General features: G+C 32.2%; 2 protein-coding genes across 2 annotated transcripts in view; both read left to right on the plus strand.

Annotated features, from left to right (window-relative positions):
- Window positions 1-6,971, plus strand: part of LOC111697646 (cholinesterase 1) — a 26,066-nt gene extending 19,095 nt beyond the window's left edge. The window contains exons 14-22 of the mRNA XM_023467719.1: window positions 193-270; window positions 1,217-1,280; window positions 2,782-2,856; window positions 4,554-4,623; window positions 4,713-4,774; window positions 5,206-5,297; window positions 5,519-5,628; window positions 6,407-6,458; window positions 6,968-6,971. Of these exons, the coding sequence (XP_023323487.1) occupies window positions 193-270; window positions 1,217-1,280; window positions 2,782-2,856; window positions 4,554-4,623; window positions 4,713-4,774; window positions 5,206-5,297; window positions 5,519-5,628; window positions 6,407-6,458; window positions 6,968-6,971 (607 nt within the window). The remainder of the gene's footprint in view (window positions 1-192; window positions 271-1,216; window positions 1,281-2,781; window positions 2,857-4,553; window positions 4,624-4,712; window positions 4,775-5,205; window positions 5,298-5,518; window positions 5,629-6,406; window positions 6,459-6,967) is intronic.
- Window positions 6,972-8,988: 2,017 nt separating this feature from the next.
- On the plus strand, window positions 8,989-16,683 carry LOC111697628 (uncharacterized). The gene is made up of 7 exons (XM_023467693.1): window positions 8,989-9,077; window positions 10,194-10,281; window positions 11,506-11,567; window positions 12,700-12,756; window positions 13,251-13,337; window positions 14,818-14,859; window positions 16,275-16,683. Exons 1-7 carry the CDS (start codon window positions 9,037-9,039, stop codon window positions 16,294-16,296), a joined length of 399 nt encoding a protein of 132 aa, XP_023323461.1. The 5' UTR covers window positions 8,989-9,036; the 3' UTR covers window positions 16,297-16,683.
- The last annotated feature ends 224 nt before the right edge of the window (window positions 16,684-16,907 follow it).

Below are 16,907 nucleotides of genomic sequence, written 5' to 3' on the forward strand. Positions count from 1 at the left end.
AATTTTTAACTTCTTTCTTGGATATCGAATGCGTTTAAAAATAATCTTGGGTTTAGTAAAACCAGGAGTTTAAGCATTAATCTTTATATCCACCATTCTAAAGTTTTCAGCTCAGAGCTGGTTTTACTAAACCCAAGATTATTTTAAAACGCATTCGATATCCAATTGAAAGAAGTAATTGTTTGTTTTTAGTGCTGCAATATCACAGAGTGGGGATTCTACCTCTCCCTTCTGCTGTTCAAGTAAACACCCAGCACATTATGGATACAAGTAAGCTCACAGCCACCATTTTATTGGTTGGGTTTGGTATGATTTTAACAAGATGTTTCACTGGTAATCCTTATCACCCCAGATTAATCGCAATCTATCGCAAACTTTCCAGTGCATGCCATAATCGTACCTAGCTTTTGAAGTGCTAAATCATACCGGCATTGTAACTATTTGCTTTAAGGTATTCTAGTTTTCTAGAAATTGCAATTCTAGCAAATCATGTTTTGAGCAATCGTATCTGCAACATTGCATAATATATAATGATTGGTGAATGAAAACAAGAGAAAGAATGAGCGAATAAAAGTATAAATAAATGAAAAAGGCATCCATGGTTTGGGAAAACAAATCCATGGTTTGGGACAACAAATCCAGGGTTTGGGACTACAGATCCAGGGTTTGGGACAACAAATCCAGGGTTTGGGACAACAAATCATGGATTCATCGCTCGTAATTTTGGCTGTGATATCTGGATGGATGAGATGAAGGTGTTCACTGTGATATATGGATGGATGAGAGGAAGGTGTTCACTGTGATATATGGATGGATGAGAGGAAGGTGTTCACTGTGATATATGGATGGATGAGAGGAAGGTGTTCACTGTGATATATGGTTGGATGAGAGGAAGGTGTTTACAAATGATCATTGATTTTTAGAAAAGGGCAGGCATGAATGGGAAAAGTTACAACACTCATATATTTTCCAAAATACCAGGCCACCTTTCAGGACCTGAAAGTGCAATTTCTAGTGAACCTCCATCCAAAGATGACAACGCCCAATTCACAACGGTACCCTTAAAAGCTTTGTCTTATTAAGTATGTATTATGTATGACTTCTGCATTATTTTTCAGATAAATATTGCAAGGGTTCGATTGTGAGTGGGGCACTGCCAGCTTTGCATGGAGGGTCACTTGATATTCCACGTACAGTTCCTTTAATTTCTATATAGGTTAGTTGAGAAGCTGGGAATAAATCCTAAAGCTCCGATTGATGAAATACTTCTTCAACTTCAGGTAAATACAGGGTTTACCACAGAAAAAACAGAGGTTNCCTAATGTAACCGCAGCTTTACCAAACTATTATCTTTACCAAATCCTTAAGTAAAACATATATAGACTATTTTAAAGGCAGAACCTCAACGTATACCTTCTAATTCTCATATTTTTAAGGTCGTCATTTCAGTCTCATTCTTTGTGGGAAACCCTATATAAACGAACTCTAATATAACTATAAAGGAATAACTGGCACTGAGATCTTAACAACTCTTGTAGTTAGTCATCAGATTTTTAGACAGACTTGATTCAAAGGTGTCACAACGCATTGGCTTTTGTATTTACCTCATCAACTCACCAATACTTTTTTGTAGCCTCAGACATATGCATTTCCAAATGGCAAAGCGCTTGTTTCTAACTTAAAGGGAGTGTTCGCGAAAAATGAAAGGGGGTATAGACTTACTTCAAAAAATATTCGATGGTGATTGCTACTAATCTTACAATTCTATCTGTTGCGTCTGTAAGGAGAAAATTGTTAAAAACGACTCATACTGAAGACCGTAGCGTTCACAAGAAATCAGAAAGTTGCAATATCGACTAGGATATAACACCGAATATTTTTAGACGTTAGCCAATTCCCCCTTTAATTTTTCGAGAACACTCCCTTTAAGTTTAAGAGGCGTAATTGACAAAATACTGCTCGATTGTTGCGTGAGAGCGTTAACATCTTGGTTTGAAGTGCTGGAGTGATTTAAGACCTTGTAGCTCCTAAGTTTTCATTTTAGATTCAAGATTTAAGAATCAGATTCAATTTCTTTATATGCTGTTATTTGTAATGATTCAATTCTGGAGAAAATAAAATAATTTGATTTGATTTGATTTCAATTGCATAAAACTAACAAGAGCGTACTATTTTGAGTCTTATTTTGATATTTTATTTGAGAGCAAAACCCGGCATAGATAGCTGAAGAAACTTAATATACTTTGATGTTTGAAATAAATAGCCCAACAAAAAATATATATTTAATAAGAGAAAATTGGTTCTAAAGTCAAAACTCACTCGAGACTTTTAAATCGAAACTCTAACTAACCGAGCAATATACTCTCCAAAAACAATCGTTTTGAAATCCAAGATTTATATTTTTAGTGTTTCATTATTTTACCCAGTAGATGAACAACCCTACTGACCTTATCTATATAATAAAACAAGACATCGGTCCAGCCGTTTGGGCTGAATTTTTTGTGGACACTCATGGGTGGCCGGAAAGGGCCGGGGGGTTTGATAGGCTTAAAATTCAAATTTTTTTTCCACGGGCAACGCCGGGCGCTTTACCTAGTTTACGATAAATAAGAAGTAAAACAACAAATGTTCTGAGGGGGGGGGGCAGTTTCTCACACCTGCAATCTTCAATTACTCTTTTAAAACTAAAAAGACTATATATCTCCTTGTTGTTACCTCCCCCCCCTTCTCAAGCACACTAGATTCCATCCAAAAAGGTTTAGTTAAATGTTGTTATTTTAGAGACGGGATGCCCATGAAATCCAAGACCAAGGATATATGTTTGAAGAATTTGTCAGAGCACCACTTCCATTCAAGGTATATAGCTGTTCTATGTATATATTAGGTTCGTCTCTCTGTTTGCAGCGAATAAACGTTAAAACGCACGACTGAACCGAACAGCCCAAATTCGTTTCTAATATTTAATATGTATATACTATTCATTATATATCTAAATAGGCAAAACGTCATATATTTTCTCAAGTACATTTTTTTGTGTAGTAAAAAAAATAAATATTTTAGTTTCAGCAATTCTTCAAAACATTGTAATATATTTTGAATAAGCGAAGCCGAACTTAAAATGACCTCAATTTTCTATGAACACTGCATTTTTTGAAGAAAAACTTCAAACCTTGTCTCTCTTTTTTTGGGCAAAAATAGGAACAAAAATATGATTTAAATTACTCAGAAAGCTGAAATCAGTTTTCACAAACTATTGTCCTATTGAAATTATATTCTTGATATTAAAACGAAATACATACATAAATACATATATATATGTATATCTATGGATATATATATATATATATTAATGTGGTTAAACTTCTATATGATATCCAATTTTACATTTTCTTAAAATTGATAATTTTTCCTTGCGCAATTAAGCCGAAGACAATCCCTTTTAGGATTTAATAATTGGTGAATTAAATAAACCTCCGGACAGCACCTTTAAGGAATTAATAATTGGTGAATTAAATAAACCCCTGGACAGCCCCTTTAAGGATTTAATAATTGGTGAATTAAATAAACCCCCGGACAGCCCCTCTTAGGATTTAATAATTGGTGAATTAAATAAACCCCCGGACAGCACCTTTAAGGATTTAATAATTGGTGAATTAAATAAACCCCCGGATTTAATAATTGGTGAATTAAATAAACCCCGGACAGCCCATTTAAGGATTTAATAATTGGTGAATTAAATAAACCCCGGACAGCACCTTTAAGGATTTAATAATTGGTGAATTAAATAAACCCCCGGGCAGTGGGTAAGTGTATGCAGACACTAAAATATTTCTGGAATGTTCTTTAACGAGCGTTTAAATAACTTTACTGCCCCTTAAACCATAATTTACACAATACACAGCACTTAATTCACTAGGAATATATTTTGCAAGTTGTATTTTGTTTGTTATTTTCGGAACAAGCAAATAAATATACTAAAATTATTTTTAGGAAAAAGAAGGGGGAATAAGCCCAAAAAACTTTAATCTCCCTGTAAAAAATCTTAAGTATTTTGGTCATTTTAAAGTCAGAACCCTATTCGGGGTTTTTCTTGTGGGGGGTTCGTCTTCCAAATGCTTCAGCGGGGGACGCCTGTCTCCCTAATGTTCCATGGTTAGGTTCCAGGGAGTTCGTCCGCTAAGCGCTTATTCTTATATTTTTGCAACCAGAAGATGATGATTCGTGTTGTTTCAAACTATAATTCTGCATGATCAAAACAAAAATGAAAAGATTAAAAGTTAGAGTTTGAGAGAAGTAATCTGTTTTGTTATTTATTCAATCAATCAAGACATGAAAAAAACAATAGCCGTGTGGCGTGCATGTCTGATTCAGTATGGTACCCTTAAAAGCTATGTCTGATTAAGAATGGATCAGATAAAGGTTTAAAGGGTACTGTTGTGAATCGAACATGTTTTTTATTTTAGTTTTTTTTAAAATTGAGTGTCTCTTGAAAATTTAGTGTTTGTCCCTTTAATCAATAAACAATTAATCAATTAATAAATCAATTTATGAAGCCGATTGTGGATGGAGGACTTGTTCCCGATCCCTTTCTACCTGAAGAACCTATGGACCTCTTGAGAAAAGGAAATTATTATTATTATTATTAATTAATTTAACATTTATTACCATTATTATCATTTTTATTGTTATCATTATCATTACTATTATTTCAGGCAAGTTTAACAAAGTTCCCTTTATCACTGGAACTAATAAGGATGAGGGTCTTTTACTGAAGGTAAAATTTCTGAAAATTCACTTGAACATCCGCCATCTTTGATTTCAAAACCATTCTTCCAAATGTCCTCCATATTTGATTTCCAGAGCATTCTCTCAAACGTCCGCCATCTTTGATTTCCAGAACATTCTCCCAAACGTCCGCTATGTTTGATTTCAAAACCATTCTCCCAAATGTCCTCCATATTTGATTTCCAGAGCATTCTCCCAAACGTCCGCCATCTTTGATTTCCAGAACATTCTCCCAAATGTCCACTATCTTTGATTTCCAGAACTTGCTCCCAAATCTCCGCCATCTTTGATTTCCAGATCACTCTTTGGAATCTCCCACCATCTTTGATTTCCAGAACATTCTTCCAAATCTCTGCTTGATTTGCAGAACATTTTTACTTTCCGCCATATTTGATTTCCATAGCATTCTTTCTAACCTAGGCCTTTTATCTGGCTGCGCCTGGAGGAAAATCTAACTTTAAAACAGCCTGGGACAAATTCAACACTATTGGACCTCTTGCTTTCTTTGCCAAGTAAGTTTATCAAATTCTAGATAAGATAAACAGTACATCAAGTTTTTAAAGATTTGTCAACTAGTACTACTATAATCATATCTGAGTACACAGTTCCTGAACCATAGTACAGTAATATTTGTACTAAAGTAAACACTTCTAGTACTATACAACTATATTTATTTAAATGAGTAAACATGTTCTTATGTTAGTACACGAATTTAGGAATAACTATTTTCCAGGGAAAGAGATGAAGTTACAGCTGAAGAATCTAAAGCTTGCGAAAACTATAAAAAGAAATATTTTGGAGAAACTCCATTTTCACACCAGGGTAGAGGAGCGGAAGGTTTAGGTAGGATTTTAGGGGAATTTCAAGGATTTTAGAACCACCTAGAGGAATACAGAGGCATTCAAATGATTAAAGGATTATCTAAAAGAATACATTCCTGCAAACATTTTTTATTTCCAACCAATCGATGGCGAACATATAAATTCCAGAATTATTTACCCGACATCTTCGCCATCGCAAACTTTTTTTTGTTTTTGTTTTATACTGTAGAGAAGATGCTCACAGATAAAGCCTAGTTAACTAAAATTTTTCTTGAAATGATGTTTTCATCACAAACAAACTCAATTGTTCTTATAATTTCAGGAGATTCTTAAAATATAATTAATCCAAAACTTATCTTTGCTCTAAGTTTCTAACTATTTCTAACTAAGGAACTATACACTGGGAACCAGAGGATGTGCTGAAATTTTTTGTGGACACTCATGGGTGGCCGGGGGTTGTTAGGCTAAAAATTTTCGAAATTTTTCCCCGAATTCTTTTTTTTTCGAGGTTTCTTTTCCTTAAAATTTTTTTTTCCACAGGCAACGCCGGGCCCTTCAGCTAGTCTTTGTTAAAAATGATGAAAGGGATTATTATCTTTATTAAAGTTTATTTCGTAAATAACCTCACATAAAGTTTCTGTAATTATAAAAATTTACACATATTTTTAACATCACAAAAGATTGACATTATTTAACAGCACAATGAACGAAAACGATTGAAGAATTTTGAAGATTTCTTCTCATACAAATAGTCCAAAATTAAATATTTTATAAATTAATTAATATTTTCAATTAATTAGTGAAAATGTACGGGGATATGCTGTTTGCTGCTCCAACTGATAGAACTTCAAGGTAAGGATTTAAGGGATTGTACATGTAAATTAATAAGTGACCCTCGTTTAAAGATGCCTAATTCACAAGGGTTCCCTTTAAACCTTTTTTTTGAGTGAGAATGGAAATGATGAAAAGTTATCAAATATGTCCAATGGCTTTCTAGTCTCTGTTAAATAAATATATTTCTTTCTAGTCTCTGTTAAATAAATATATTTCTTTCTAGTCTCTGTTAAATAAATATATTTCTTTCTTGTCTCTGTTAAATAAATATATTTCTTTCTAGTCTCTGTTAAATAAATATATTTCTTTCTTGTCTCTGTTAAATAAATATATTTCTTTCTTGTCTCTGTTAAATAATTATATTTCTTTCTTGTCTCTGTTAAATAAATATATTTCTTTCTTGTCTCTGTTAAATAAATCCGAAAATTACTTTTACCTAGAACCCACATTTAAGAATTATTATTTTGCACAAGGATATCTCTAGACATTTTTACTCAGCAAAAGGTTTTAATGTTTCCCTAATTCAGGTGATTTAAACAAATCGGGTCAGACACTTGAAGTTTAATTTAAGAATTTTAAAATCAAATATTTTTCATCTGAATCTGAAAGAATCCTTAAAGAAATTAAGCGTAATGCAAAGTAAACCTCCATGTAAAGATGGCAATGCCCGATTCACAACGGTTACCTTGAAACGTTTATCTGATCAATAATATGGTGGATATTGTTGTTTTTACAAATTTAAATATTTTTAGTTCCGAGTCCAAATTTTATGAATTTGATCCGCGCGTCTTAAATCCGCCAAAAACCGGTTTCAATTGAGCGCCGGCTTAAATCTTGAAACATTGAATGCAATTTTAAGTGAACCCAACCATATTTGTGCCACGTATCAGATTTAAGTGAAACCAACCATGTTTGTGCCGCGTATCAGATTTAAGCCACGTCTCAAATTCTTTAAATTCGGCCTCTGACCAAGGTTTTAATGGTACTGTTGTGAATCAGGCATTGCCATCCCTGCATAGAAAGTCACTTAAAATTACGCTTATAGTCCCTTTAATAATGAATATTAATTAATTATAAAAATAATAATGAATTGAAGTTAGGGGAGTTATTAATTAGTTCAGTCTGATGATATGAAAATATAATGTGATTAACAAAACTGCATTGTATAACAAAATATAGAAATGTTTTAAAGTTTCCAATTCTCACTCTTCAATAACTTTTCAAGATGTAAATTTAAAAAGTATTCAATAAAAATCTTTAAGATAATAAAATGCTGTTTGGCATATTTTTTTAATTTATGGTACAGGGTATCCTGCAAAACATGAGACTAGCAAGACGATTTGAATGGCGTCTTTCATTTTTGAATTATTCGTGACTTTCGTCGTCAACCTACTTAACATGTATTGATTTTGAAACAATAACCAAAAAATCTCATGGTCCTGACATTTCCAAAATGTGGTCTGCCTTTTTTGTGCTGTCCATATTAATGATATTATTAAGAATTTCGTTCAGATTTCAATTTTGTTAGATAAAAGAAAATTGCCGAAGTTTGAAATAAAAAATTTCATATCTCGACTCTCCAGTAATTATGAAAGAAGACAACGTTTTGGAAATTCCAGGACTATTTTGAGATGTTTAACTCTAGAAGTTTACTTCTAAAATTTAGGCGGACAAATACTTATAGAAAATTATATTATAAAACAAAGACGACCTTCAAGTCGTCTTGCCACTGTAGTGTTTAGTGGGACACCCTGTATATTAGCTGCATAATATAGATGCAAAACATTTCCCAAAGTATTTGGTTTCTCATTTTAATCATATTTTGATATTTATTTAACAAAAGATTTATAGTTGGGAGATATTTTTTGTCTATTTACAAACTTAATGTTTCTGCCTTTAGTTCAGTATTTTAATTATTTTACATGATTTAGCATGAAAAACGGTAAAATTTCACTTGTAGGTAACCAAAAATGCAGGAAAAATGACTTATTGAATTCCGTACAATCTTTTCTGAAGTCTCATCTTTTTTGGCTAACCCTGGAACTAAATATTTATTTTTATGTTGACTGAATCGTCCTGGGTATTGTGAAGAAATATGAATATGGAAATCCACGAATCGTGTTCTGCAGTTTTATTAAATTCAAGAAAAACTTTACCAATACAGATGGTTTTGATTTCTCCCCCACCCCCCCATCAAAGTAGATTTTGTGACGGCTTCTTACATAAAACTCTGATTGAACTTCTCAATTTCAATTGTAAAAGATAAAAGTAAAAATGTCAATGAAAATCCCCTTTCTAAGCATTATTAGTTATTCTGTGTAAATGTGGCTGGGTATGGATGGTATCAAACGGAGTTCTAGCTTTTTTGCACATCTTTACAATAAAACAAGACATTCGTATATTTATGTTGCGTATAGCTGGTCAAACGGCTGGACCGATTGTGCTGAAATTTTTTGTGGACACTCATGGGTGGCCGGGGGTTGTTATAGGCTAAAAAAAATTCGTTATTTTTTTCATTTTTTTCAATAATTTACTCTTTTTACCGCTGACACTGTTTGATATTGTTGCCTACCCTATCTGGAGGTTTGGATTAAGAATGCTGATGCTTGGATTAGGTTTAGACCTATTTAGACCAAGGTAAACATGGTACTCAACCTATTCCATATCACTGCTACAGTGGTTGATCAGATGACGTCTCCAATTGTGTACGTCCGAATTATCTATCTATTAGAGGCATGTTATTAGAACGGACATTGTCCATACGTTCGGTGGAAAAGAACGGGCTATGAGTAGGTTTATGACAAGCACTACAAAAATGTAATTTTCAATCTCAAGAATAAGTAATTGTATATACAGGTTGTCCCAATAAATGTGGTTATTGATAGAATTGAATTAGCAATTATAATATTGTAATAAGCACTTTTTCTAACTTGACTAATACAGTGAGAACCAGAAAATCAGGATTAGGAAGATGACTTTTACACTCAAGTTATGACTTTAGATAGTTAAATTAACATAAGACACGGCAATTGTGCAGTGTAAACAGACCCGTTTCACTTAAAGGGACAGTAAAGGAAAAATGAAAGGGGGTATAGGCTGAAAGCTAATCACTTTAGCTCTTGATCAGTGATTTAAGTTTCAGATTTTTAAAATTTTACATATATGAATTTTCGTATAATTTTAACACAGTTTTATATCAGTTTCTCGAGACAGGAACATCAGATAAAACTTTCATGGGTCGCGATCAAGAGCTAAAGTAATTAGCTTTCAGCCTATCCCCCCTTTCATTTTTCCTTTACTGTCCCTTTAATAAGCAATTTAATAAGTTACTAGTAAAACTATAGAGTAATAAAACGAAGAGGTAAAGCTTAGCTCAGATGTACACAACCGATCTCTCTATTAATTAATTAATAGAGTGGTCGGTTGTATACATCACGATATGTTTACGTATCTAACGCTGTACACTTGTATATAGAGTGATCGTATTTCTAAGAGGTGTTTTTGTGTAGATATTTGAATATTAGTATTGATAATTAGATACATCATCGAATTCTCTTTAAATTAAGAAAGAAAATCTAAAAATTGGTCAATTCCATAAAATCCCCCTTAGAAATACGATCACTCTTTATACAAGTGTACAGTGTCAGATACGTAAAACTATTTCTATACAACGTCAAATACACTTCAGTTTTGATTTAATATCGTCTTGGTATTCTCCAGTTTTCTGGTTCTCATTGTATAAAAAATGTTTAGTGAAGGTGTTTGCCACGGAGACGAACTATTTCTTCTGTTTAAATTAAATGCTATTCCAATGGACCCAGCAAATGCGAAGGACAAACAGGTAGCAGGAAGATTAAAAACACAAGAAAATGATGCATCATTTTCTAGACTTTGAAGTTTTGCAACCCCTCGGCCTTTGGGTTTTCATTTCTAGATTATACTTTTTTCAGCTCTAGCTAGACATGTACATTTAAACTAAGTTTATGGTCTGTCAGAATTAGAAACTGTTGTCTGAAAATGAATAAATTTCTTTTTTAAAGATTATGGGATTCCACAAAGGTAAACCGAATAATCAGCGAAATTTGTTATTTTCATTACTTCATAATGTTACAAAAAGCTAGCAGATAGATCACCAACAAAAAAGCTTAGATTGTTAACGGTCGGAGGGGGCACGAAGCGTAAAATTATTCGGTTGTTATTTAACCCCGAGAAAAACTCTTATAGGAAAAATTTAAAAAAGAGAATTGTGCCATACAAAAAAAAGATTACTCTTTTTTTTATTAATTGATTGATATTTCTAGATTACAGATCAATTAATCAACTTGTCTAAATTACAAATTGAATTAGTTTGTCTAACTAAAGATTAAAAACTTGCTTAGTATAAATTGTAGATCAATTGAAAGATTTGATAATCGTTTGGTAATCGATGGATCAACTGATCTTGCTAGATGCTAGATAATGTGAATAATCGATCAATTTATATAGATACGGGATCTACTGATTAATTTAATTAGATACGAGATTAACCAATCGATATATTTAGATACGAGATCAACTTATTGATTTATTAAGATACGAGATCAAATGATCGATATATTTAGATACGAGATCAAATGATCGATTTATTTAGATATGAGATCAACTGATCGATTCATTTAGATACGAGATCAAATGATCGATTTATTTAAAAACGAGATCAACTGATCGATTTATTTAGATATGAGATTAGCTGATCGATTTATTTAGACACGAGATCAAATGATCGATTTATTTAGATACGAGATCAACTGATCGATTTATTTAGATATGAGATCAAATGATCAATTTATTTAGATACGAGATCAAATGATCGATTTATTTAGATACAAGATCAAATGATCGATATATTTAGATACGAGATGAAATGATCGATTTATTTAGATATGAGATCAACTGATCGATTTATTTAGATACGAGATCAAATGATCGATTTATTTAAAAACGAGATCAAATGATCAATTTATTTAGATACGAGATCAATTGATCAATTTATTTAGATACGAGATCAAATGATCGATTTATTTAGATACGAGATCAAATGATCGCTTTATGGACTGATTTTGCATCAACACACAACCCCACCCCCAGGTAAGAACTCACATCTTATTATTTAATTTGACATCTTTGCTGTTTCTATTCCTGTCTATTTCTGTTTCTATTTCTGTTCTCATTTTCTATTTCTGTTTCTATTCCTGTTTCTATTTCTGTTTATATTCTTGTTTCTATTCCTGTCTATTTCTGTTTCTATTCCTGTTCTATTCATGGTCTATTCCTGCTTTTTTCCTGTTCTATCCCTGTTCTATTCCGGTTCTATTCCTGTTTCTATTCCGGTTTCTATTCCTTTCTATTCCTGTTCTATTCCTGTTTCTATTTCTGTTTATTCCTGTTTCTATTCCTGTCTATTTCTGTTTCTATTCCTGTTCTATTCATGTTCTATTTCTGTTTTTATTCCTGTTTCTATTCCTGTATATTTCTGTTTCTATTCCTGTTCTATTCCGATTCTTTTCCTGTTTCTATTCCTGTTTCTATTCCTTTCTGTTCCTGTTCTATTCCTGTTAGATTCCTGCTTCTTTCCTGTTCTTTTCCTGTTCTATTCCTGTTTTATTTCTGCTTTTTTCCTGTTCTATTCCTGTTCTATTCCTGTTTCAATTCTTGCTATATTCTGTTTCTATTCCTGTTTCTTTTCCTGTTTCTATTCCTGTTTCAATTCCTGTGCTATTCCTGTTCTATTCCTCTTCCAATTCCTGTTTCTATTTTCTGTTTCTATTATTGTTCCAACTCTTGTTTCTATTCATGTTTCCATTCCTGATTCTATTCCTGTTTTTGTACCTGTTTTATTCCTGTTTCTATTTCTGTTCTATTCCTGTTTCAATTCCTGTTTCTATTCCTGTTTTTAATCCTGTTTCTATTTCTGTATCTATTCCTGTTTATATTTCTGTCCTATATCTGTTTCGACTCTTTATCTATTCTTGTTCTATTCCTGTTCCAATTCCTGTTTCTATTCCTGTTTTTATTTCTGGGATCTCTTCTGCTTTTCCTATTTTTTCATCTGCATTTTTATTCTTTTCTTCTGCTTGCTCTTCTTTTTATTATTTTAAAGTGCCTTTTTTGTCTCAATTAAGAAGTATGCATTTCGTGAATATATTTTATATGAATATATTTATATTATATTTAAGATTTTATTTTATTTTTATATATTTGATATTTTGAATATATTCAGAACAGAGAAATGGATTAAGTTCAAGAGCAGTAAACCCCAGTTTTATGAGATTAGCAGGTATACTTCACCACTGTTTTCAATATATACATATATATATATACTTGTAGTTCAATATTCAATATTCAACATTCAATATTTAAAATTCAAAATTCAAAATTCATGAATATTCAACATTCAATATTCAATTTTCAATATTCAATATTCATTAATCAATATTCTATCTTTAAATCAATATATTAATATTAATACATAGTATTTAATTACACCAGAGATTAAAATGTTGAGATCGCATATATAACTTAAAAGTATAAAATTTTAAATTAATTAAAATTAAACATTTCAATTTATTAAAATCATTCTGGGACGATTGTACAGGAAGTTTTAATTAAGCTTGAAAACTTTCCTTTAGTTGGACCTGCAGTTGCAGAAAATGCTTGTCCCCCCCCCCCCCGTTTTAATTTGTTTCACATAATTTCTCATTAAGCCTATAATAATCATGATACTGGGTTTCCAGCAGTGGTATTTACAACAATGTCTGTATATATGATTAGTGAGAGCTGTATGAAGTATCCTGGAGATCATAAAGCAAGGATGGAGTATTGGGCGAACATTTGGGAGAATATACCAGCTTCTTATAGGAATTCATTCATTACAAAATAAAAAAAACCATTTTTAATGATAAGTTTAAATTTCTCAACCTGTTCCTAAACAACAAAGGAATTGACTCTTTGCCACAAACTCTGATTTTCTAATCCCAATATCTTAGGAACCAAATGTCGTAAACCTTTTTATATTTTAAACTTATATTTTGTGATCTAACAAAAGTCATAGTTTGAAATTTCAAAGGTTTAGGACGTTGGAATCCAAAGATATAGGGATTAGAAAATCAGAGTTTGTTGCAAAGAGTCAATTCCTTTGTTTATATGAAGAATTTTTGTTGCGTTTTTCGTCCATGTTGTCATAAAATGGCAGCTCCAGAATTATTCATTCTAGCAAACCGTTTATTACCACCTCAGCTATGAAGTAGGTTTTAAAAACAAAGGCACCTAAGGTTTTATCAGATTCTAAAAGTAGACTATGTCTAACCCTAGCTTGCAGATTTTCCGAAATTCCTGTCGAGCCCTTTTGGGGAAAACTTTGTTGTGTAGTTTAAACTGAAAAAAATCGTTTCACTCCAAAGTTTTCTGGAGTATATTAGACAATCCTAATTAAGCTTTTCTACTTAACTATTATCATCATATAATAAATTCAAAAAATAAACAATGTAGATTATTTAACAAATCAGAGGAAAATAATATTTTACAAGGTTTAAACCTCAAATAATAAAAATGTTGGTTGAATAAATCTAGTTTTCTCATGGACAGCCGTACGCGTAGTACATTTGAATTTCCGAGCCGGGTCAACCTTTCCGGTCCCAGGTACTGTACCTAGCTCTATGGACAGGACTAGCCGGTGCAACAAGGTTGACGCGGTCAGACTATGCTTCATATAGGTTGAATTTACTTTTACTGAAGGGGCAGAGGTGCGTGTTCTTCTATTATCGTCTATAGAGGCTTAAATGTGACAGATTCAGACACTTTTTATAAAACACCTTAAAATCAAGGTATTTATTAAATACCTTAAAATCAAGGTATTTATGAATAATCTCACGAAAACTTTTGAGTTACCCGCGTTTTTCAGTCTAAACTACACAGCAAAGTTTAAACGGAATTTTCTCAAAAAGGGCTCAACAGGGATTTCTAAAAATCTACATTTTAGGTCTAGACATAGTCTACTTTCAGAATCTGTAAAAACCTCAGGTGTCTCTCTTTGTCAAACCTACTTCATAGCTGAGGTGAATGGTGCGTGTTTTTTAAAGAGCGAATTTTCGGTCTTCTTCTGTAGCAATTATAAATCGTTTTTATGAATATTGTTTGGTATAATACTGCATTCTCAGTTGAACTGCTATACCTAGCAAAGCTTTTTTTCAAGATGATATATACTCATTGGTATTTATTTTTCTTTTATTGTTTTCTTTTGTATCCACGAAAATATCGCAAGGATTAAAGACTAAGGAACCTATTACCATGTTTATTGGGACAAATGTAGAAGAAACAAATAAATGAATTTGATTTTTAGAAAAATGTCGTCTCCGACTTGGACTAGATATCCTCATAACAGGTTTGGGCAGTTTTAATACTTGAATAAGTCATCTTTTGTGATGTTTCTGTTTTGAAAATGTTAACTAGATATAGAAAGCTTAAAGGGACTGTAAGCGAAATTTCAAATGAGTTTTCATGCAAAGATGGCAAAGCCCGATTTACAATGGTACCCTTAACAGTTGTGTCTGTTTAAGTATTAATTAGATATTAAAATTTACAATTTTGTGGTTTCTTTACAAAAGTGACATAAAGGACTTATCAGAATTAAACACTTTTAATCGCCAATATATATCTTCAACATTATTGATAAAAAAAGGTTTCAAGTGTAAAAGCTGTTCTGAATTTCCATCTTTGAATGAAGGGAAACTGAAAATTAAGCTTACGATCCCTTTACCATGGGAGATTACTTAATTTTAAAATATTTAAAACCAAATGTTACAAATTTTGTAGTTTTTAGTCATTAGTCAGTAAAGATTTTAGTGTCAAGAAGCATGTTCTCAATAAAAGCAGTGGCGCAACTGGCACTTTTGTGAGGGGGGGGGGGGCAAATAACATTTTATGGTGCTGGGGTGGGGTACCTAGGGAGCTATCCCCCTGTCGAAAATAAAAAAAAAACGCTGCAATTTCAGGATTTGAAGTAAAAAACAGCATTTTTAATTGTTGGAGGGTTGGCTCAGTACCTCAATAATATACCAAATGCTTTTAATATCCATGGCTTGTTCTATGTTAAAAAAAATATACTTCCAATAGCTTTAAAATGAACATTAGTAAATTAAATGTGTGCGCGAAGTGCCAAAAATTTGGTTCTTCTGGTGTCTTTTCATGTATTTCTTAGTTTCTGTTAGTCCCTGGCTTAGTCATTTTCACTATGTATATGAAGTCCCTTAAACGTAGGTCTGTGCAGTCCTAAGTATTAAGTTACAGCTCCTAGGACTTGACTTTACATTTCGTCTGGCCATAAGCCATAATAGGCTTTTCGATCGAAGTCCCTCTGTCCTTGTTTGCCTGTAAGGGGCTTAACATGTTTTCCTCTTATAGTCTGCAAAAGTCCTAATAGTCTGATATAAACCTTATCCTATTTCTTCTTATTCTTCTTAAATTGTCAGGTTTTGTTTAACCTCAAATGTTTTGTAATACTCATGAGAAGTAACATATAAACATATAAATTAAGAATGACTGACTTTCTTTAAGGCGATAAAAGAGAAAATAGTTCAAAATTCTATTAGAATTGATGCGCGAAGCGCCAAAGAAAAATGTTGGTATTTTTTCTTCATTGACAAAATTTGATAAAAATATATTACTTTTCCTTTCAGTTCATTGCACATCTGGCCATACTTTCTTTTGCGTTTTAAAATACATCTTGGTCTCAAAATACATTAAAAAACTAAATTTAAAACTACAATATAAAATTACGATTAAAATTTTTTTTTTCAGGTTTCCTGTTGATGTAGAATAATGGATTTATGAATGCATCAAAATGATTTAAACACAATTGTATATATTCTAACTTTTCTACACAACAAATTCTTGAAAGCACAAATGGCATTATTTGATAGACTACCTTGTTATTTTTCTTTTCAGAGATTAAAAATATTTGGAAATAACTTTTAAGAATGTTGGTTTCTGAAAATTTTAAATCTTTTCCAACCCTTCACCATAAACCTTTCAAATACTTTACATTGAATTTCTGGTTCCAGAATTCCATACATTGAATATTCAATCCATACAATCAAGCTTACAGGGGTTCAGGGGGGATATGCATCTAAGCCCCCTAGAAAACTGTAAAATGTGATTTCCATTGGATGTCGAAAATGTAAAAAAATATGAGTTAACTTAAAACCACTGTACACTGTTTACTGTACAGTGTACTTGTACAGTGTACAGTGTACACTGTACAGTTTACAGTGTACACTGTACAGTTTACAGTGTACACTCTACACTCTACACTCTACACTCTACACTGTACACGGTACACTGTAAACTGTACACTGTACAGATCTATCCACACAGGCTGAGACTTTAATGGCGACATAACATAGGGTTACTTAGTTTTACATTTTGATTGCT

This window comes from Eurytemora carolleeae, unplaced genomic scaffold (assembly GCF_000591075.1).
Source record: "Eurytemora carolleeae unplaced genomic scaffold, Eaff_2.0 scaffold133, whole genome shotgun sequence".
Classification (NCBI taxonomy): domain Eukaryota; kingdom Metazoa; phylum Arthropoda; class Copepoda; order Calanoida; family Temoridae; genus Eurytemora; species Eurytemora carolleeae.

Excerpts from the sequence above, each read along its gene's own strand:
- LOC111697628 (XM_023467693.1), top strand. The coding sequence starts at position 9,037 with ATGCTGATGCTTGGATTAGGTTTAGACCTATTTAGACCAAG. Across the intron at positions 10,282-11,505 it reads CAAATGCGAAGGACAAACAG|ATACGAGATCAAATGATCGC; the intron begins GTAGCAGGAAGA and ends CGATTTATTTAG. Across the intron at positions 12,757-13,250 it reads CAGTTTTATGAGATTAGCAG|TGAGAGCTGTATGAAGTATC; the intron begins GTATACTTCACC and ends ATATATGATTAG.